The sequence below is a fragment of the Mauremys reevesii genome, linkage group 25, assembly GCF_016161935.1.
Source record: "Mauremys reevesii isolate NIE-2019 linkage group 25, ASM1616193v1, whole genome shotgun sequence".
In the NCBI taxonomy this organism is placed as follows: domain Eukaryota; kingdom Metazoa; phylum Chordata; order Testudines; family Geoemydidae; genus Mauremys; species Mauremys reevesii.
The window spans coordinates 16166052-16186840 of record NC_052647.1 but is presented as its reverse complement, the minus strand read 5'-3'; the positions used below and the strand labels follow the sequence as shown (position 1 = coordinate 16186840).

The following is a 20789-nucleotide window of genomic DNA, read 5'->3' as shown; positions in this document are numbered from 1 at the left end:
TCGCTGGCCACAGCGACGCTCTGAGGTGACATCGTGTCATAGGCCGTGCCACAGCGAAGCTCTGAGGTGACATCGTGTCATAGGCCGTGCCACAGCGAAGCTCCGAGGCGATGTCATGTCATTCACCATGCCACAGCGAGGCTGTGAGGCAATGCCGTGTCATTGGCCATGCCAAAGCGAGGCTGTGAGGCGATGCCGTGTCATTGGCCCTGCCACAGCGAGGCTCCAAGGTGACGTTGTGTCATTGGCCGTGCCACTGTGAGGCGACACCTTGTCATTCGCTGGCCACAGCGACGCTCTGAGGTGACATCGTGTCATAGGCTGTGCCACAGCGAAGCTCTGAGGCGACATCGTGTCATAGGCCGTGGCACAGCGAAGCTCCGAGGCGATGTCATGTCATTCGCCATGCCACAGCGAGGCTCTGAGGCAATGCCGTGTCATTGGCCGTGGCACAGCGAGGCTCTGAGGCGACGCCGTGTCATTGGCCGTGGCACAGCGAGGCTCTGAGGCGACGCCGTGTCATTGGCCGTGCCACAGCGAGGCTCTGAGGCGACGCCGTGTCATTGGCCGTGCCACAGCGAGGCTCTGAGGTGACATCGTGTCATAGGCCGTGCCACAGCGAAGCTCTGAGGTGACATCGTGTCATAGGCCGTGCCACAGCAAAGCTCCGAGGCGATGTCATGTCATTCGCCATGCCACAGCGAGGCTCTGAGGCAATGCCGTGTCATTGGCTGTGGCACAGCGAGGCTCTGAGGCGACGCCGTGTCATTGGCCGTGCCACAGAGAGGCTCTGAGGCGACGCCGTGTCATTGGCCGTGGCACAGCGAGGCTCTGAGGCGACGCCGTGTCATTGGTAGTGCCACAGCGAGGCTCTGAGGCGACGCCGTGTCATTGGCCGTGGCATAGCGAGGCTCTGAGGCGACGCCGTGTCATTGGCAGTGCCACAGCGAGGCTGTGAGGCAATGCCGTGTCATTGGCCGTGGCACAGCGAGGCTCTGAGGCGACACCGTGTCATTGGCAGTGCCACAGCGAGGCTGTGAGGCGTCACCATATGATTCAGCCCCTTCTGGGATGAACTGAATACATGTTGCCCCTTCCCCCCTCCCGCTCAGCCCGGGTGGGGGAGGGGCGGGGGCCATCCCATTGGGTTACACTGAGTTTTCAGGCGTTCGATTTGGCCACCTATACCCAGGCTCCCTCCCTCCGCCATTACGTGCCCCTCCGCGCACACCCGTCTAGGCCCCGCCCATCTCACCACTCCGGCCAATGGCCTAGCGCGGCGCGGCCGCGAGTGGGCGGGGCTATGTTAATAACCTCCCCGGCGGGCGGGCCGTAGCCGCCAGCGCGCTCCGCCTCCTTCGCTGTCGCGGCCGCGAGGACCCCTCCCCCCACCCCCGGGTGCCGCTCCCTCCTCGGCCGCCTCCTTCAACCTTGGTCCCCGCCGCCGGCCCAGGCCCCCCGAGCGCGGCGGCTGCAGCACCCGGCTCCGCTCGCCATGACCTTACTGACCGCCGGCCGCCGGGCGGCCGCGCGCCTGCTGGGCGCCAAGGTGAGGCCGCGCGGGTCCAGGGGTCACGTGCGGGGTCCCGCGTGGGAGCTCCCCCCGCAAGGAGGGGCCGGGCCGGGATTGGCTTTTCCCCCGGGTGGGGAATGGCCCCCGGGAAAGGGGGGGCTGGGCAGCACCCCCAGTTCCCAGGGACCCCCACGTGCATGGGGGGGCTCGTGTTGGCAGGGCTGAGCCACGCTCCGTGACACCCTCCCTCCCCACTGGTGTCGGGGGGGGGGCTCTACCTCCCCCCTCCCCCGCCCGGGGAGCCGGCTGGGGGCCCCCGAAGGGCTGAGCTCCGGCCCTGGGGACTCCACCCCCAGCTCTGTGCCTCTGTTTCTCCTCCGTCCCTGACCCCCTAAAGCCGCAGGCCTGGCTGGGAGTTAGGAGTCCTTCCCGGGTGCCTGAACCCCTAGGGCGACGAACGTAGGGTTTGTGGGGGGGAAGCTGGGTGCCTGGACCCCTTAGGATGAGCGTGCAGCCCCAGCGGGATGTAGGGTTTGGGGGGGGAAGCTGGGTGCCTGAACCCCTTAGGATGAGCGTGCAGCCCCAGCGGGATGTAGGGTTTGGGGGGGGAAGCTGGGTGCCTGGACCCCTTAGGATGAGCGTGCAGCCCCAGCGGGATGTAGGGTTTGTGGGGGGGTGCCTGAACCCCTTAGGGTGAGGCTCTGCTTCGTTCCGCGCAGCCCCAGCGGGATGTAGGGTTTGTGGGGGGGGCAGGGTGCCTGAACCCCTTAGGGTGAGGCTCTGCTTCGTTCCGTGCAGCCCCAGCGGGATGTAGGGTTTGTGTGTGTGTGTGGGGGGGTGTGTGCCTGAACCCCTTAGGGTGAGGCTCTGCTTCGTTCCGTGCAGCCCCAGCGGGATGTAGGGTTTGTGGGGGGGAACTGACCTCCGCAGGCCCGGTAACTACCAAGTGACCTCGCCTGGGTGGAAGAGTTTAGTTTCTAGCACCGCGGTTTTCGTGGGGCGCTTGGAAGAAGCGCAAAACGGTAACCGACTTTCCCTGTGAGCCGAACGAAGGCACGAAAACTCAGCCGCCGTCTTCTCCAGGCCGGGTTGTGCGCTGCGGTTCCTTGGGCTCCGCAAAATGGGATCCTGGCTAGCAATCGCGTGGCTGGAGGGAGGCTGCTGGCGGCCCTCTGATGGGAGGGGGCGTTATCTTGTATTGGACCAACTTGGGTTGGTGATCGCGACCAGCTTCTGAGCCGCACGGCGCCCTCCCTCCGGCCAAAGGGACGTGCAGCCAGTCTGGCTCGGACTCCCGGCCGGTCGAGTTTCATCACAATCCCCTTCGGCAGCTTATCGAGTAGCACTTTTATTTTGGGACGATTCTGACTTGCTCCCAGCGTTTACCGGGTTGTTGTTCCTGGCTCCTTCACCGTGTTTAATCGCCGAGGATCCGAAAAGCCAAGCAGGGACTCGGGAGCTGTTCGGGCCTGGCTGCGGCGGGGGTGGGATGGGAAGTTTTGTCTGTCCAGCAAGGCAAGCGAGCAGAGGAAACCGAGCAGCTGACCAGAGTCCTAGAAAGCTAAAATTAGCACGTTCTTCAGTCTTTGACTGAAACAGAAGCCAAATGAGCCAAGCTTACAGTGACCCGGGTAAATCCTTCAGCTTTATTCTTCTAATCCCATCTCTCCTGGTGGGGTGTTTTCAGTGGGTTGCAAAAGGAGGGGGAAATACCACCTTTGTTCATGTCCAGGAGTGTCCCTGCTTCTTGGGAGTAATTGCATCTTCCTCACCCCTGATTCTCTTACGTCTGCGTCAGGTGATTGAATGTACCGTCCGCATGCTGAGCACAGACTGAGGACAGACTGTCAGGCCTGAGCGGGGTGAGGATGTGACTGGAGGCAGTGGTTGAATCCAGCTGGGTTTAGGATGTGGGTATGTTCGTAGTTTCTGTGCTACAGGTGTCCATCTGAGGGCCACGTTAACATCATGCCAGGAGGCTCTCCCCCTCCCGGCCGACCGGCACCCATTGCAGCTGCCCGTCTTTAATAGGGAGGCCTGACCTCTGGAAGAAAGGCCCAGCCTGCAGTGCTCCATCTTGCGCCTAGTGGCCTGGCTGCATTGCATGCTGGGAGCCGTAGTTTTGGGTTGTCTCTTAAAGATGGAGGTGGCTGCAGTGTAGAGGCCTGGGATACTTTGGCTGCCCTGGCCTGCTAAGGCATCGCAGGTGAGGAGAGCAAGAACGTAGGTGAGATTTGACAGCTACCGGTCGTGCGTCTCCCACAACTGCAGGCACCAGCAGAAGAGAAGCGTCCCTGCTCTGCGCAGGCTCGCTCGGGATCTGATTCCTGATTAGCTCATGCTCTGTGCGGACAACTCCTGTGTAGCCTGATTAGGAGCTTGCGGCTTTTAAATGCCGAACTGAATGTGGGAGTGGGCGATAAAAACCCGGGCCTGCGGTTGAGTAACTGTTGTCAAACCCCCACCTGTTCTTGTGCAACTAAACACTTGTGGGCCTGAGAGACCTGCCCAGCACCTCCTGGGTCTGACTTTGCTCTGCTTTGCTAACACAGCGTTGTGGCTTCCCCTCCCCACTCAAGCATGTCCTTGAAGAGTTACATAATTCCTGGAAATTAACCTCAGGAGATGCAGTTTGGCCCAGTGGATATAGGACACCAGTGGAGCCAGGGGCTCTGGCTTTACCACTGACTGGCTGTGTGACCTTGAGCCAGTCACTCCCCCTTCAGTGCCTTGGCTTTTTTCCCCTTCCCGCCCGCATCTGTCTAGCTTGTGCTGTAAGAGCCAAGGGGCCTCGCAGCACTACAAATAGATCACCCTAACCTCCCTGTGGCATGTTCTCCGGGGCGTGCCAGGTCCGTCTGTGGAGGTCACCGGAGCAGCTGGACAGCGGTGAGACAATGGCACCCGGGGCTGCACAACTGGGAACTGGGCTCGACCTCTCCGCCTGTGAGCTCCTGGGGTCGGGGCATAGCTGGGCCTGCTGCAGCCTGGGCAATGTGAAAATCCATTGGAGGGGGAGGGATGAGCGTAGGAGGGGATGAGCATAGGAGGGGATGAATTAGAGGACTGGGCAGGCATCAAACTGAAGCTCTGAAAGCTAAGAACCTTGCCAGCGAGCCTGTGGGGTGTGCGAGGTCTCTACCCACTGGATCATGTACAGTCCAACTCCCCCATGAGCCTTCTGACCTTAATCTGGTGGTGCCTGATGCTGCCACCGCCCCACCAATCAGCCCTCCCCTGGAAGTGCAATAGTCGCCAGTTGCCAGGAAAAGTTAAAATGACACTGTGCCATGGCTGGCCTGGCAGCTTTCACCTTGTGATCTTGCATTGTGCTGGTAGTGTTGGGCTAAAGGTCAGGCTCTGGAAGAGGAAAGTGGTGTTTCCAACAAGCAATTCAGAGTTATCAGTCCGGGGACCCAAATTCAAGGGCAGCCTCTGACACTTTAACCATCTGTACAAGAAACAAGGGCTAAAATGAAGCCATGGCCAACAGCACCACAGTGCAATGACCCTTCCCGGGGTCTGGACTAGGGTGATGACATGGGGTCAGAATCGTGGCTTCTGAGGTCGCAGGGCTCTGCTAAGAGATTCAGACCTAAAGCTCCGTGGCCTTGGTGGAAGGCATGTGCCCTGCATTAGGGAGGAGGTGCCCTGTCAGAGGCTGTCTGCAGCTGTTGGGTCGCGGGTTCCAGCTGTGAACAGACACTGTCTGCCATTATGGAATCTGACCCCGGGATCCCCAGCAGAGCTGGGGATGGAACCCAGGAGTCCTGGCTCCTAGTCCCCTCATTCTAAACTGTGCGGCTGGCCCTGCCACCTGCACACCAGCAGCGCGTGCGAGGCTCCGTGCGAGGTGAGGGTGCAAAGAACGCTCCTGTGGCCCTAGGAGATCTGTCTCCTATCCTTGCTGGGGGAACAGGCTCTGTTCTAACTCTCCCATTGTCCAGGTCAGGACTAGCAAGGAAAGGGACTGAGCTCAGATATTCTTGTAATTCCTCTTTCCCTGATGTGCTAAACTCATTGCCTTTTAACTGGAGCCAGAAACCAGTTCCGTGGTAACCCTGAGTGTTTCCTGCTGATGTGATCACTCTAATCCTCCTAGCAAGCCACTCCCCAGGCCTGGAAAGACTCCTCTGTCGGCAGCAAGTGGGCCCATTTCACACCCCTCTGTCCCTTGCTGCCTTCTACTCCTGTTCCACGTCCAGTGACGCTATCGGCGCTTCTGAGATCCACCTGCAACGTGGTTCTTGTTCTGTGCCTGTGCCTGATGTCTGAGCAGCAGCCTGGGCTCGCGGGTAGGGCCCCAGGCTAGGAGTCTGGAATCCTGAATTCTGTTCCCAGCTCTGCCGCTCACTTGCTGTGTGACCCAGTGCAAGTCTCTTTCTCAACTGGAAGCTTGTTGGGGTGGGGAGCGGCGTGTGCCCTGTCGGCTCTGAGACCCTCCTGCTCGTTTAACCCTTTGTCTTTCTCCTTCTGCTATTTGTGTCCCAGGCCGGGCTCCGGTTGCTTTCACCTCTGAAGCAATGTGCAAAACAACGGGGCTCTTGAGCTGGCTGAAACACTGAATAACAATCAGTCCCTTCGGTGGAGAGGGCTGGAAACAGGCTTCCCATCTTGCCTCTCTACCCTTTCCTCTGGGAACCTGCCAACTTGCAGGGTGGGCTGAGCAAAATGGGCTGCAGACTCGCTGGATTTAACACGGCCCTGGATTTCCCAGCTTAACCCCTCGGAGGGGAACAGCTGCTGCTCTGTCCTTCCCTTGCCCTGCTGCACCGATGGATCTCAGTACAATGCACAGCCCGGCCGCTGCTGCTGGCTCCAGGTGTGTCCTGCCCTGAGCCCGGCCTGGGGAGGAGAGAGGAATGTGCTGGGCCAGTCAGGTCTTGGCGGCTCAGCAGCGACTGCCCACAGAGGAGGTCAGTCCGTGTTCATTTAAAACAGGGGTAGGCAACCTATGGCACGGGTGCCGAAGGCGGCACGCGAGCTGATTTTCAGTGGCACTCGCACTGCCCGGGGCCTGGCCACCGGTCTGGGGGGCTCTGCATCTTAATTAGTTTTAAATGAAGCTTCTTAGACATTTAAAAAACCTTATTTACTTTACCTACAATAGTTTAGTTTTATATTATAGACTTTTAGAAAGAGACCTAAAAATGTTGAAATGTGTGACTGGCGCGCAAAACCTTAAATCAGAGCGAATAAATGAAGACTCGGCCCAGCACTTCTGGAAGGTTGCCGACCCCTGATTTAAAACTATCCTCATCGTGCCGTAGGGCTAAAGCTTTGCAATAAAGCAGACTCTGGGTGGAGGCCTTTGGGGGTGGGGGAGGATGCTGGGTGTGGGGAGATGGCCCAGAACGTGTTCCTGTTCGGCTAACTCTGGCCCCCATAATGAGAGACGTCTGTGACTCAGCTTCCTTTGCGCTGCCCAGCTGGCTGGGACGAGAACTAGGAAAATGGAGCAAAGCTCAGGGCTATTAACCGCTCTGGTGGCGGGAGAGGGCGGAATTTCATTCCTAGTTCAGTCTGGGGTTTGGGGGTCGATCGCTTTGTGCCATCTGCTCAGCTCATGGAGACTCTGCAGCAGTGTTGGGAAACTGCCGAATGTTCCCAGGCAGCAGGACCGAATGGAAAAACCGAGTCCCTTGCTAGCTCTGCCAGCGCCGTCCCTCAGGGCCCCTGTGTGTTCCACAGAACCAACTGTCTGCGGGGGGGCTAGGTCTGTCCCATCTAGGCTGCAGCGTGGCTGAGTAGCTGGGATGCTCCTGGACCAGCTGACCCAGGGTAGGAGGCAGCTTTGCCTAATTGCTAAAGCAGGGGAATGAGTCAGAGCCAGGCTTTATTCCCGGCTCTGCCCTGACCAGGCCGTTCCTGGCCGTGATGGGAGTGGAAATACCCCCCCCACACACGCTCCCAAGGGAGTACTGGGATGGAGCTAGCAGCAAGGTGTTTAAAACTAGCTGTGCCAATATGGTGTTCCCACCCCCAGGTGCCTGGAGCCCAAGGGTCACCTCCCCCGACCTTGCTGGAGGAGACACCCAAGGAGGAAGTTTTGACACTGGCGTGGCTCCGCGCTGCAAGACTTTGCACCGCGCCTGGCGGGTGAATCACCGGCGGGGACCTGTTCTGGGCTAGCAGGGAGGGCAGGGCTCAGACTGGGACGCGGCTCTTTGTCCCGACCACTGGACGGAGGGGAGCCGGCGGCTGCCCCCTCGCTGGTTGTTTGCGTTTGATCATCAGGGGAGATTGCAGGGCCCTCTGGACCTCTCGCCCCGCCAGTGTTGACAGGGGCGGGTGGCTCCCTCTCCCAAGGCTGAGCGCGGCCCCGCTTGGGTTCGGGGCTGTTGGGAGGTCTCTGGAGTTCCCGGGACTGTCAGCGGAACCATCCGCTCCTCAGTGTCTGCAGGTGTCGGTCTCGCGGCTGGGACTGAACCAGATGTAAATCCAGGAGGCCCCGAGCAGCGTGGCGCAAAGGGGCGACTAGCGTAGCCTGCAGACACATCCGGTCTCCTGGCTCTGTGACACCCCCCCAGCTTGTCAGTTCCAGCCCCTTGGCGTGTTTCAGTGGGACGCCTTTCAGGCTGAGGTAGAGCAGCGCGGCTGCTCTCTGCTGGAAGAGCCTTGATCCTTTAAATAAAAGCTCCTGTTTGCATAAGAGGGTGAGCTCCGGGCCAGGAGCCAGGCTCCGGGCTCTGTCTCCCACGCTGCCGCGTCACCTCTGCTTCGGTCACCCCCTCTGTAAGGAGAGAGCGCGAGAGCACCTCGGCGGGCATTGTAAGGTTGGACGTGAGGAAGGCATTGCTACGAACGTCGCCAGGGAGAGAAGTTGGAGATTTGCGTCTCAGAGAGAAGGGAATATCTGGGTCACGGCTGCTTCCATCCCCCTGCTGTCTGCAAATATACACCCCCACCCCACCCCCAGCTCCCTTGTGGGTGAATTCGCCAGAGAGTGCCTCCGGGTCCAGGGGAGGGATGTTTGCTGCTTCTGTACAACCTGTGTGGCCTGCTCTGGGACCCACGCCACTTGTTTTGAAAGCATTTTCGGTTTGCTCAGAACAACCTCCCTGAACTTGGGCATCTGATCTGGGACCAGCTGCTCCCATTCCAAGGGGAAACCAGGCCGTTATTCCACCGGAGTTCTCCTGCTCAGCTGCTGGATCGGCGCAGGCCGGGAGGGAACACTGCCACGGCTCGGTGCTCTCCCTCCTGCTGACTCACAGTAGTCTGGTATCAGACCCTTCTGGTCGGCACTGACAGCGGCTGGATATTGACTCCTGGGTTTCTAGAAATGAACTGGCCTAAAAGGATTCCTCCTTTGGGGGCTGAGTGAAGAGCTGCTTCTGCTCAAGCTGAGGCTTGCTTCTTGGTCTGACTGCATCCACGCTGTGGGGAGATTGGCGCCAAAGGAAATAAGCGATACCAGTCACCCCCCGCTTGGTCTGTCAGTACAGCAGCAAAGCAGCGTGTAGGCCAGGGCTGACCCGCCTGCAGTGGGGAGAGGAGACGGGCACAGTGTGAAACTTGCAGCTTCCATCTTCCCGCTCCGTTTATAGCCCAGCGGAGGCTGGACTCTGTTCCTCTCCCCGCCTGGAGCAGGGGTCTCAAACTCCAGTGCACCGCGCCCCCCTTCGCACAACACACATTACTGCATGATGCGGGCGGGAGCCCCGGCCCCATTGCCAGCAGGGCTCACGCTTCAGCGCCAGGCCCCAGCAGATCTAACGCTGGCCCCGGTGACCCCATTAAAATGCAGTCGCGACCCACTTTGGGGTCCTGCCTTGACCCACCACGTGGTCTCAATATCCACTCCGGGATGCTCCCAGAAACCCCACGCTGAAGTGCTGCTGCTCTTCCCTGGGGCTCTCTTGGGCCCGAGAGCAGATAAGCTCCGGAGGCAGGTTCCCACCCTCGCTGGCCTGGGAGAGGACAAAGCTTGGTCCGAGCTGTTCTGAACGGTCAGCGTGAGCTCCTGCCTGCAGCTCTGAACTCGGGCTGGGGCTGGGAGAGGTTCATGCTTTGGCTGGGAGACCTCCAGGGGCCCCCACCGCCCCAGGACAGGCTCCTTCACATGCAGAACATGCTGGGCTGGCTACAAGGGAAAACCTGCTAGACTAGTTAGGCTGGGAAAATGCCACTTTCCCCTGCAAGCCAGCCATAAGGCCTGGCTTCCTGTGCTCAGCAGCCATCTCCTGACGCTCCTCACCAGAGCAAGAGTGCTGAGCCCAGGCAACAAGACTGGAGCTTCTGAAAGCTCTTCTCTAGGAGTTCTTGTGGGGCAGTGTTCTGGCTGCTGGAGCTCGCGAACCACGGTCCCTTCTGGCCTTGGAATCTATGAATCCGACTCAGCTCCTCCTTGGAACTTACCTTTGGCCTCCCTGGATCCCAGGTGGCTCCAGTTTTCCATCTTTAACCTCTGGGCGAAAGTTCCTGTGTGCTGTGACCCAGATGCTGTTTTCCACCCCAGAAGTGGCTCCCTCTTCGGGCAAGTCTACACTAAAACATTGCATCAGCGCAGCTCTAGGACAGGAGAGAGCCCTCCATCGGCACAGTGAATCCACCTCACCAAGAGGCGGTAGCTATGGCAAGGGGAGCGACCCTCCCACCGACGTTGCTGGCTACACAGGGCAGGGGGTAGGCGGGTATAGCGACATTGCTCGGGGTGTGGATCTTAGGGGCCGCTGATGTTATCCCATGTCAGTTCCTAAAGCCCTTGGACCCCCTTTCGCATGCAAGGTTTGATGTGCATGTTGAGATCTTTGCATAGCTGGGATAATTCCACTGTTCCCTGCAGCTAAACAAATCCCCTGATTTGTCTGGGGAGAACTAGTTGTTCCTGGCCGTTTTCCTTGCGCCGCTTGAGGCGAGCAGGATGTTCCAGACCATTGAAGGAGGGAACAGCAGAAGTCGTCCTGAGCAGAATCCCAAACTAGCCCGTTTTGTACAGAACAAATAACCAGGCTTTTTTCCCCAGCCACTTGCGCCGAGAACAAAGCTTGTGCCAGGATTTTGGCATTGCCTGGCCAACTCGAAACACTCTCGCTTGTGTGGGTGCCGCACTGAAGTTGTGGATTTGCAACAAGAACGCCGACTCCAGCAGCAACCCCGAGCTCACGAGAGCAGGCGGCAAACCCATCCGCTTAGCGCTTCCTGGATGAGTGTGAAGTGCACTGTCAGTAAAAGCGGCCTGGCCCTCTGGGAGGAGAGATGCCTTCTCCAGCTCAGCCGGGGCTACGAACCAACCCTCAGAATCGAGCAGAGCAAAGGCCCCGATTCACCTTCTGCCAGCGGGTCTCCGCCTTCGTGCCCACAAAGAATTGCAAAGCACGTTCTGTGGCACTGGGCTGTCAAGTGCCGGCTGTGCCTGCAAATCTCAAGTCCTCTTGCGGGCAGCTGAGGGTACAGAACTGCGGGTCACTTCTGGAAAGCCTGCCCCGGGCGGGATCCCCGAGAAAAGGACCCCTCCTTCCCCAGGCATGTCTTCCAATAGCAGCAGCACAAACCCACTGCTGTACAGCTGAGACCTTCCACCGCCCCCACAAGGGGGGGGGGGTTGTTACAAGTGACTCAGTGTCCTAGCAGCTCATTAGCCAGCTCCCAAATGTAACTAGCCTTGCGTTGGGGGCCACTTTGTGTCATTTAAAGGCAGCATTTCAGTCCCCGAGTGACATGCTCCGGGAAAGATTTGATTTTTCTCCATAAGCATGTGTCTGCATTGTACTAAACCCAGGGGCCGTTCTGCTAACTGGGCCCTACAGCCCTGAGCTCGGGTGCTCGGCTGGTACACGCCAGCGTTAAAGGACCCAGCTGGTTTCTCTCTCTCCCTGATCCGATTGCTCCGGATGCAGGTATTCAAGGCCGCTCACCCAGCAGGATTGGCTGGCTCTGAACCTGCATGGTGCCCTCCCCCACCCCTGCCTGTGCCAAGCCAGGAATGACTCATGCTGCTCTCTGGGGACCTGCCGAGTGCAGCTGTAACTGACAGGAACCATCCCGCTCCCTCCCCTGCCAGCTCTTGCCAAGCATTGCGCGGATGCTATTGACGCGCCGTTGGGGGTGTGGTCGGGGCATGCCCGTAACGGGAGCGTGCTTGATTCGTTCGCTCTCTCCAGACCGAGTGAGAGGTGGAAGCGGTTTTCCTGGGGCGTGATCTGTACAAAGCAAAACGAAATGCCCCGTTTCCTCCTGGCCTGGCGTCGCTGACCCAGAGAGGAGGCGGCGGAATTTAAATGTGTTTTCTTTGTCGGGTGCACCCACGTCCTGGACAAACTGCTCTGGCTCCAATAACTCTGAACTGGAGCTTTGCTTCCACGTTCCCGCTCTGACTCCGGCTCTTACTTGGCTCCCAATCAGTGACCTGGTCACAGCTGCGCTGTCTGGGTCACCTGCTTGCAGCAGAGGGAAATGTTGGGGTGTGGGGGGGAGGGGGCTGTGAGGACACCCTGGTATGATTGTTTCCCTGCTGGTGTCAGCCAGGTGATACTGCCCTGCCTGGCATAACACTGACATAGGCTGTGGATCTTGTGCTCCATGGCACTGCCAGGCTAACGTGTAAGAGGCCCCCTCTCTCTGTCTCTGCAGAATGCTCCATGTATATTCTTCGCTGCCCGACACGCCAGCTCGACTTCCACGGTAAGTAGAGACCTCTGCCTCTCGCCTCTGGGGAGAACTGGCCCTGGCTTCTCCCGCTGAGCAGCACTGGAGCTGCTCACGCCCTCGCCCCCAAGGGAAACATCCCAGAGCCGCAGTTCAAATCCCGTCGCTTACATGTCGCGCTCTGGCCTCCTTCGGCGGGATTTCTGTGCAACACAAACCAGAGATCCTCACGGGCTCCGAGGTCCCCTCCCTCCCCATGGGGGCCAGGGTTAGCGATGCTAAGCTCCACCGTGGGGCAGTGCTGCCCCTCACCAGCTCTCTCGCTTCTCCCCCCGACATACAGAACCTGAAAGACGTCCTTGCCAACTTGATTCCCAAGGAGCAGTCGAGAATCAAGAGCTTCAGGCAGCAGTATGGGAACACGGTCATCGGGCAGGTCACGGTGGAGATGGTGAGTGCGGCCGGCACTGGCGGTCTCGGTTCAGGTGGGGCTGGCGCTGGGCTGCATGGACACCTCGTTGTCTCCCTCACCCTAGAGGGAGTGACCTTTACCCATAAACCCCTGCGTCAGACAGCGAGCCTAGCCCAGTGTCGCCCCCTCCCTGCCACGCTGGGTCCCTTTCTCCCTGGATGGGCCCACTGGGGAGTCTAGTCTGGTGCTCTGCCCTGGCAGTAGCTGCTCCGAAGCAGTGGGGAAGACCCCTTGGTTCGCAGTGGCCCCGATGCACTGCTCTGGGCTGGGCACTCTGTCCTGGCAGTCGCTTTGTGCCTGGAAATCAGGGTGCGATAGCTCCATCCTTAGCGAGCTCAGCGTGAGACGGGGCGTTGCCCAGGCAGGGACTGGAAATGGGAGAGTGGGAGCCCAGAGGCCTCCCCTGGGTCATACGGCGCAGCTGGCGGCTCCACAGAGAGGTGGCTGGGGCCGTAGCACAGCTGAGCACGTGGGCTTTAGATCCCGCAATCGGTGCTTCCGGAGACCCAGCCAGGCGGTTCAAAGCAGCAGTGGGATCCCCGTGGAGCAGCATCTCTGCCAGCAGCCTCCCGCGGGGCCTGTGTTCGGGGGAGCGGGGCGGAGGGGAGAGCAGAGCTGTGGCTTAAGGCAGCCGACGGATGGTGAAATTGGAGCTGGTGCCGAGAGGGGCCGCTCTGCTCCCCGGCAGCGGGGAGACGACTCTGGCTGCAGCGAGCGAACTCCGGCCATTAGCGCCCGCTGAACCCCGCTAACCGCCTCCCGGCTCTGTCCCTTCCAGGTGTACGGCGGGATGCGAGGCATGAAGGGGTTAATATACGAGACCTCTGTCCTGGACCCCGATGAGGTAAGGCCTCCTCCCCCCCCACACACCGCACCGGCCCCCCAGGCCGCCCCCGTCCTCGGAGACTGATTCCCTTCTCCACCCTTCTCTCCAGGGCATCCGTTTCCGCGGGTACAGCATCCCCGAGTGCCAGAAGCTGCTGCCCAAAGCCCCGGGAGGGGAGGAGCCCCTGCCCGAGGGCCTCTTCTGGCTGCTGCTGACCGGAGACATCCCCACTCAGGAACAGGTGAGGCGGGGGGGCTCCGATCTCTCGTGGCCTCGCCAATGCGGCTGCAGCCTGTTCTCTGCGCCTGGCCTGGCCCGGTGGGGGCAGGCAGCCCCTCGGTGCCCCCCCGGCTAATCCCGTGTGGTGGTTCCTCCCGCAGGTGAGCTGGGTCTCCCAGGAGTGGGCCAAGAGGGCGGCTCTGCCCTCCCACGTGGTGACCATGCTGGACAACTTCCCCACCAACCTGCACCCCATGTCCCAGCTCAGCGCCGCCATCACCGCCCTCAACAGCGAGAGCGGCTTCGCCCGGGCCTACTCGGAGGGCATCAGCCGGGCCAAGTACTGGGAGGTAGGGGGCTAGGCCTGAGCTGTGCCAGGATGGGCCCCGCCAAGGCCAGGCCCAGCTGGGCTCCCTGCTGCCCACGCCGGGCCATGGAGAGTGGCCAGCCTGCAGCTCCTGGGGGGGTGTCTGGCCGGCAGCCGTCGAGAGCCGACCTCCCGACACCGGCGGCTGGAAGCTCGAGGGGCGGCGTGCTGCAGCATGGGTGGGTCTGGGGCTCTGCTGCTGACTGCCTCGGGGGCCTTGTCCGAGTCACTTTCCCCTCTGCCTCAGTTTGCTCACCTGTACAATGGGGCTAGTGCTGGGCTGGAGGATGGAGCAACGCTTGCACAGGGCTGGCTGCACCCGTCCTTGTAAGGCAGCCGAGCTGGTTTCCTCTCAGTCCAGCCCCCTGGCATCAGAGCCGAGAATCTCTGGCCTCTGGGTGTGTAACGGTGCATTATCTGGAGCCCACGCCGGAGGGACGCCGGCTGTCTGGGCGGGTGGGTCTGCGGCTTCTCCTCCTCGCTGCCCTCCAGTAGCTTTCCCTGCCTGTTACCGTCTGTCCGAATTACCCAGTTTCCCCTGCACCTGGCACGGTTGGCACCTCCCCTCCCCCAGCCTGCAGATGGGTAAAGCGATCTGCTCGCCCAGGCTGGCGCAGTCAGGGGCCTGGTTCTCCGTTTCCTGCTCAGAGCACTGGGACGTGTTGGGATTTAACCCCCCACAATAGACAGGCTGTCATGTCACTGAAACGCAGCCACCTCTGGGGTGGGACAAGGTTGCCTTCAAACAGCAACCCCTGTGCGCAGCCGGGTGGGCGCACGGTCCCTCTGCTCCGCTCGCGTGGCTGTGAACGGCCCGAGGATGCTGCGCCGCTGGGCAGGCCTGGATCAGGGAGGGAGGGAGGGAGGTGGGGATCCCTGGCCGAGCCGGGCTCCTGCCCTCGGTGAGCAGCCTGCCTCCTGCCCTGTGCCCGCAGTTCATCTATGAGGACTCCATGGACCTGATCGCCAAGCTGCCTTGCATTGCCGCCAAGATCTACCGCAACCTGTACCGCGAGGGCAGCAGCATCGGGGCCATCGACCCAGGCCTGGACTGGTCCCATAACTTCACCAACATGCTGGGCTACAGCGACCCCCAGTTCATCGAGCTCATGCGGCTCTACCTCACCATCCACAGGTGCGAACCGCGCGTGGGGCCTGCTGCACGGGGACGCCCTGGGGAGAGGCAGGAGCGTCCCTGTGTGGGAGGAGGCGGCCAGAACTCCAGAGCCCCACAAACAGCGCAGGGGGGAGCCCCTGCCCCGGTCGGCGGAGCTCAGCAGGCCAGGCCCTGAGCCCCCCGCAGTTCTGCGCAGGCCGGGGTGGAACCGGGGCAGGCTCTGAAGGCTGCAGCTGCCTTCTGGGGGAGCTGGATCCAGCAGCCCCCCCACCCTGAGAGAAGCTGCCCCCGAATGGGCCGGGCAGGCTGGCAGCCCCCCAGCTCGGGCAGTAGGTCGGCGGCTGCCCTCTGCTAACAGTCTCCTCTCTGCAGTGATCACGAGGGCGGGAACGTCAGCGCCCACACCAGCCACCTGGTGGGCAGTGCCCTCTCAGACCCGTACCTCGCCTTCGCCGCAGCCATGAACGGCCTGGCCGGGCCGCTGCACGGCCTCGCCAATCAGGTAGGGGGTGCAGCGCCTGCGTGGTGGGGGGTGGGGAGAGGGGGACACGGCCCCGGCCTCACCCCCCTGCCCTCTCTCTCGGCGCGTCTCGCAGGAGGTGCTGGGTTGGCTGACGAACCTGCAGAAGGAGCTGGGCCAGGACGTGCCTGACGAGAAGCTGCGAGATTTCATCTGGAACACGCTGAACTCCGGCCGGGTGAGTCCCCCGGGGCTGCGGGAGCAGCGGTGAGCCTGGGCGGCTGCCCCCCAGGAAAGCAGGTCCAGAACCCCCCTCCCACCTGCGTTAACCCCAGGCCGCCTCTCGCCGCAGGTGGTCCCTGGCTACGGCCACGCCGTGCTGAGGAAGACGGACCCGCGCTACACCTGCCAGAGGGAGTTCGCCCTCAAGCACCTCCCCAAGGACCCCATGTTCCAACTGGTGGCGCAGCTGTACAAGATCGTCCCCAACGTGCTCCTGGAGCAGGGCAAGGCCAAGAACCCCTGGCCCAACGTGGACGCGCACAGCGGGGTGCTGCTGCAGGTAAGGCGCTGGCCTGAGGCCGGCCCCCCGGGGCTGCTAGGGAGGGACGGGGCCTGTGGCCCGGACTCCCCCCACCCCGAGCTGGATCTGGCTGGGCATCCCCCCCCAGGGCCCTGCTCTGACCCGGCCCCTCCAGCTCGGCCTCCCCACGCTCGGCAGTCGAGACTCTGAGCCGCCCGGGAGCCAGCCCAGCCCAGCCGCTGCCCAGGCCCCGAGCAGATCCTGGGGGCTGCTCGGCACTGGCCTGACCCCCGGCCCCGCTCCTCTCCCCTGCAGTATTACGGCATGAAGGAGATGAATTACTACACGGTGCTGTTCGGCGTCTCGCGGGCCCTGGGCGTCCTGGCCCAGCTCATCTGGAGCCGGGCGCTCGGCTTCCCGCTGGAGAGACCCAAGTCCATGAGCACGGACGGCCTCATGCAGCTCGTGGGCTTCAAATCGGGGTAAAGGAAGGGATTGGGGGTGGGGGGGGGGAAGCCCGTGCTTGCCAGCTGTCCGGGGGCCATTTAAAGAGACAGTACGTATTTTCCCTTCCAAGGGCCTCGGCCAGCCGCTAGAATTAAACCTTTCTCTGAGGCACTGACCATAAGTTTCAGGTTATTTATGGTGTAAATTAAAACAATCAGCCCCCTTCCCATCCCCCCCCCTCCCCCCCCCCCCCGGCCACCATTAGCGGCACCTCTGTTAAACTCCTGAGCCAACCAGAGCCCAGCAGCTCCCCTGGGAACCCCCCCCCGCACGGCTTTCTAGGGCAGCCCGCTCTGTCCCCCCGGCCAGGATCCTGTACCGTACTAAGAGCTGCCTTGTCCATGTCGCAGGCCCCCCCAGCCAGACGCGCTCCTAGGCCCAGATCAAAGCCGCTTCGCCCTGAGCCAGAGCCGGCAGAGGGGTTGGCGTGTGAACGCTTGAATCACTTCCTTTGCTGTGGGCCGGGGCATCTCTGGGCTTTTCCTCCTCCCCGGGGAGGGCCTGGGCTGCCGGGGGCAGGGGCCATCCTTGCTGTACACCAGGGGGACGGACCCTTTCTCATCCCACCCCCTAGGGACTTACCCAGGCCTGCCCGTGAGCCCATTGCTGCCTGGGGGAGAGGGGGCAGGGGTGGGGAAAGGCTGCGGTTGGGCTTTCCCTCTGAGGGGCGTCCGGGCCAGAGCTGGGGGGCTTGGCCAGGCCGTGAGTTCCTGGGCAGCAGGCAGTAGCCGCGGGGCAGTGTGCCGAGCCGCCTTTTCAGCAGTTGCAGTGCAGACGTGAAGCTGGCTCCTGCCCTTTCTCCCGAGGAAGGACGCGATACACTCCGCCCCGCCCCGGTTCCGTGTGTGTTTGTGTGAATGCCCCTGTCCCCCAACCGCCCCCGGGGCGCTGGGCGGGCTCTGGCTGCAGCCTGGCGCAGCCTTCGGGTGGCTCTGTACAAAATGCAAAATAAATGTTTTTATTAACAAAACGGCTTCTCCCCCGTATGTCAGAGGCGCCAGTGGGCAGGATGCAGCCCTGGCCTGGCCATGGGGGGTGGGGGGGTGCCCCATTGCCAGAGGGGGCCCTGGGGTTCAGATCCTCAGCTGAGGTGATTCCCCACGTGGTTCTGTGGGGGGCACGGCCCCTCCTGCAGGTCGGCAGCCAGGCCCTGAGTAGCGCTGTGAGCCCCCCCCCTTGTGCCAGCACCCCAGGCATTGGGGGGCTGGGGCAGTGCTGGTTAGGTGCCGTTTCCCACATGACCACACGAGGGCGCCATTATCCTTCCCAAGGCTCTGGGTCCCTGGCTGGCAGGGAATGGGCAGGGGCTGCGTGGAAGGTCCCGGCCGTAGCCCTGGAAGGCGGGCGCTGAAATGCTGCCCCCAGGGCAGGCTGCTAACCTGACCTCCCCGGCCAGTCGCTGCTTTGGGCTGAGGCCCAGAGCTGCCCCCACAGCCTGGCTCCGAGCACCAGCCCAGCAGAGGGTTAGCAGAGCCCCGTTGCTCCAACCTGGCCTGCCCCACAGGGCAGCGTGGGGCTGGTTCCACCAGCAAGTCATGGGCCTGGGGAGGGAGCCGGTGCCACCTCTCTGGCCCTGCGGGGGGCAGGGCTTCTGTCCCCCAGGGGCCCCTAGCCAGCTTCTCACAGCTGCTAAAGCCCCTACTGCTGTTCCCACAACCCACCTGTTCCCAGGGGCCTGCCCCCCAACCCATGGGAAGCTGCCCCAGCTGTGCCAGGGCCCCCCAGCCCACGTGAAGCAGGCGTCTCGCCCAGCACGGGGGGGAACTGAGCAGCTGGTCCCTGCTCTCCCTGGGCTGGGCCTGGCCTGCAGTGGGCCCTGCTGCCAGGGGCTGGTGCTTTCCCCAGCCCCCAACGGGCACTGATGGTTCCTGTAACTAGAGCCTGGGGGGCTGGGTGAGGCCAGGAGAGCCGACCCCACCGCCAGGGCAGGATTCCAGCATCCCAGCCCTGCAGCTGTGGCCGGCGTTTCAGAGGGCAGAGCCCGAGCTGTCCTGCTGCTGGAGCAGCCCCATGCTGGAAGCTTGGAGGGAGGCGCCCTGGGGGTCGTGGCATCTCTGACCCTTGTGGGGCCTGGGGCCAGGCTGCTGCCCCCCAGCCCTTTCTCCCGCCTTGGCCCGCAGGTGGAAGGAGACATTTGTTGTCTGGCCTGCAGGAGCCCCTCCCGGTATCCCACCGCGTCCCTCTAACCGCAGCAGCAGCCCCAGTGCAGGACCCAGCTCGGCATTCGGCCGGGGGCTGGGATTTAATGCGGCACGACTAGGCCGGGGGCTTAGCTGGGGGAGTTGCACGTGGGGGGGGCTGCGTTGCATTGGGCCGGGCCCACGATGTTTCCTGGCTGCCGGCTTGTCTCCGTCTCCCCTCGTGGCTAACGTGGGCTGGGGCTCCTCCGGCTGCGGCAGGCCCTGCCCGTGGGCTCAGCTTTCCCTGGTGGCAGGCGCCTGCCCACCATGGCTCCGGCTTGTGGCAGACCCACTGCTTGGCTCAGCGCTCAGCCCCCACTGGGGCTGGGGAGCCGCCTGCCGGCGCCCACACAGAACGAGCCTGGCCGGGGTCCTGCCCAGGGAGACCCACCCCCAGGGTTGGATTTGCACCAAGGGCTGAGCCCTGCTGGTGGGTGCCGAGTGCTGCAATCCAGCCCCCTCCTCACTCCCTGCTGGGGGGCTGCCCCGGCTCCTTCCCCCAGCAGCCCGAAGGGGGCCCCTCCAGCTGGTGGGAAGCCAGCCCGTGGCACCATGTGAGGCGGGTGCAGGGACCGGGAATCAGCATAGCTGTGGCTAGCGAGGGGGGTGGCCCGTGGGGAGCACCTGGGTGGGTGTGGGGAAGGCCCAGGGCCTGCACTGACCCGGCTCCCGGAGGGCAGAGACTCGGGTGCTTGGAGAACGGCGTGGAAAGGCCTGATGCTGGCGTGGCTGCAGGAGTTGGGGGTCGCAGTTACCTGGCGTCTGGGACGTGCCCTGGGCCAGGGCGTGCTGGCGGTGCAAAGCCAGGGGCAGCCGACGAGCACTGGGCCCCACGTGCCCCCTGTCCCGAGTCCAGCTGAGAAATACCCCAGCCCAGGTGGCCTGCAGGAGCCAACCTCCCAGCTGGTACCGAGCCGCCGACGCCCCGAAGGAGGCAGGGAGCCCGCTTGCCAAATGCTTTTTATTGGCCTAAAAAACCCACTTCTCAGAGCAGGAAACTTCTACAGAGTCTTTCGGCTGGAGACAAAACTCCCCGCGAGTGCACGGAGGAGGTGGCTGCGTCCCAGCTCCGAGCTGGAGGGGGTGCCCCCCCCCATGTACATTTCTCTCAGGCAGCCGGCAGAGAGCAGCCTGATACGGTAGCAGGGGGAAGGCACCGCACCGGCCCGGGCCCAGCTGCACGTCTCCTGGGCCCTGGGGGAGCCTGGCTGGAAGCCAAGGGCAGGGCAGGGAGTCAGGCCCGAGGCCTGGAGCAGAGGAGGCGGGCGCAGCCGGCCCAGTGCTCGGCCATGGGTGGCAGGTGGCCCCCAGCAGAGGAAGCAGCGCTGCTGGCCCCAGTGCCCCGGGCTACCCCCCCCGGGCTGGAGACAGGCCGGTCCCCTTGGGCCATTCAAGCCATTACTGTGGTAACAAATCTCGTGCCAGGGGCATCGCCCAGCCTGGCCAGCTGCCAGCCTCACTCGGCATTCGGGCTGAACGAGAAGCAGGTCCCAACCGCCCCCTTCCATCGCTGCCGTGACCCACACGCTGCCTGCTCAGCCTCCCGCCGCCCCCTCCCCCAGGACCGCAGGGGACGCTCTGAAAACGCTCTGCAGTGGCACAGCCCAGGCGGTGTCTGCGCCCAGCCTCTCGTGCGAGGCCAACGAGCAGCAGCCGGGATCCTTCCCCCCCGCTGCAGTTACAGCCGTGCAAACCCAGTGCTGCAGGACCCGAGCCAGGCCTGGGGCTGGCGGTTCTGCCCCTCTCCCCCGCCCACGTGTGTTGTATGTAACGCCGGCTCCTCTGCACTGCAGGAGGGGCCCGGGCGCAGAGCAGCGAGGTGGGGCAAGGGGAGGGAGCCAGGCTCTGCTCCCCCCTAGCGGGCAGCTCCCATGGGGCCAAAGGTGGCCCCACTTTGAGCTAAGCTGCAGCTGCTTTTCAAGGTGACCCCCCAGCACTCGCGCAGGACAATGGGGCTCTGTTCACTCCTCTCCCGCAGCGCTCGCCGAGCCAGCCACGGGGCACGCGCCCCGACA

The 20789-nt window shown here is 62.7% G+C and overlaps 1 protein-coding gene across 1 annotated transcript; it reads left to right on the top strand.

The window, feature by feature from the left end:
- Nucleotides 1–1367: 1367 nt before the first annotated feature.
- On the top strand, nt 1368–17564 carry CS (citrate synthase). Its single transcript, XM_039514596.1, has 11 exons — nt 1368–1549; nt 12089–12139; nt 12447–12554; nt 13354–13419; nt 13511–13642; nt 13782–13970; nt 14923–15122; nt 15477–15606; nt 15701–15802; nt 15917–16126; nt 16403–17564. The coding sequence occupies exons 1-11, from the start codon at nt 1496–1498 to the stop codon at nt 16571–16573; spliced, it is 1413 nt and encodes a 470-aa protein (XP_039370530.1). The 5' UTR covers nt 1368–1495; the 3' UTR covers nt 16574–17564.
- The last annotated feature ends 3225 nt before the right edge of the window (nt 17565–20789 follow it).

What these genes read in the sequence shown, in the direction of transcription:
- CS (XM_039514596.1), top strand. Translation starts at nt 1,496, where the DNA reads ATGACCTTACTGACCGCCGGCCGCCGGGCGGCCGCGCGCCTGCTGGGC. An exon ending in ACATCCCCACTCAGGAACAG is followed by an intron (nt 13,643 to 13,781) that starts GTGAGGCGGGGG and finishes TTCCTCCCGCAG; the next exon opens with GTGAGCTGGGTCTCCCAGGA. An exon ending in ACAGCGGGGTGCTGCTGCAG is followed by an intron (nt 16,127 to 16,402) that starts GTAAGGCGCTGG and finishes TCTCCCCTGCAG; the next exon opens with TATTACGGCATGAAGGAGAT.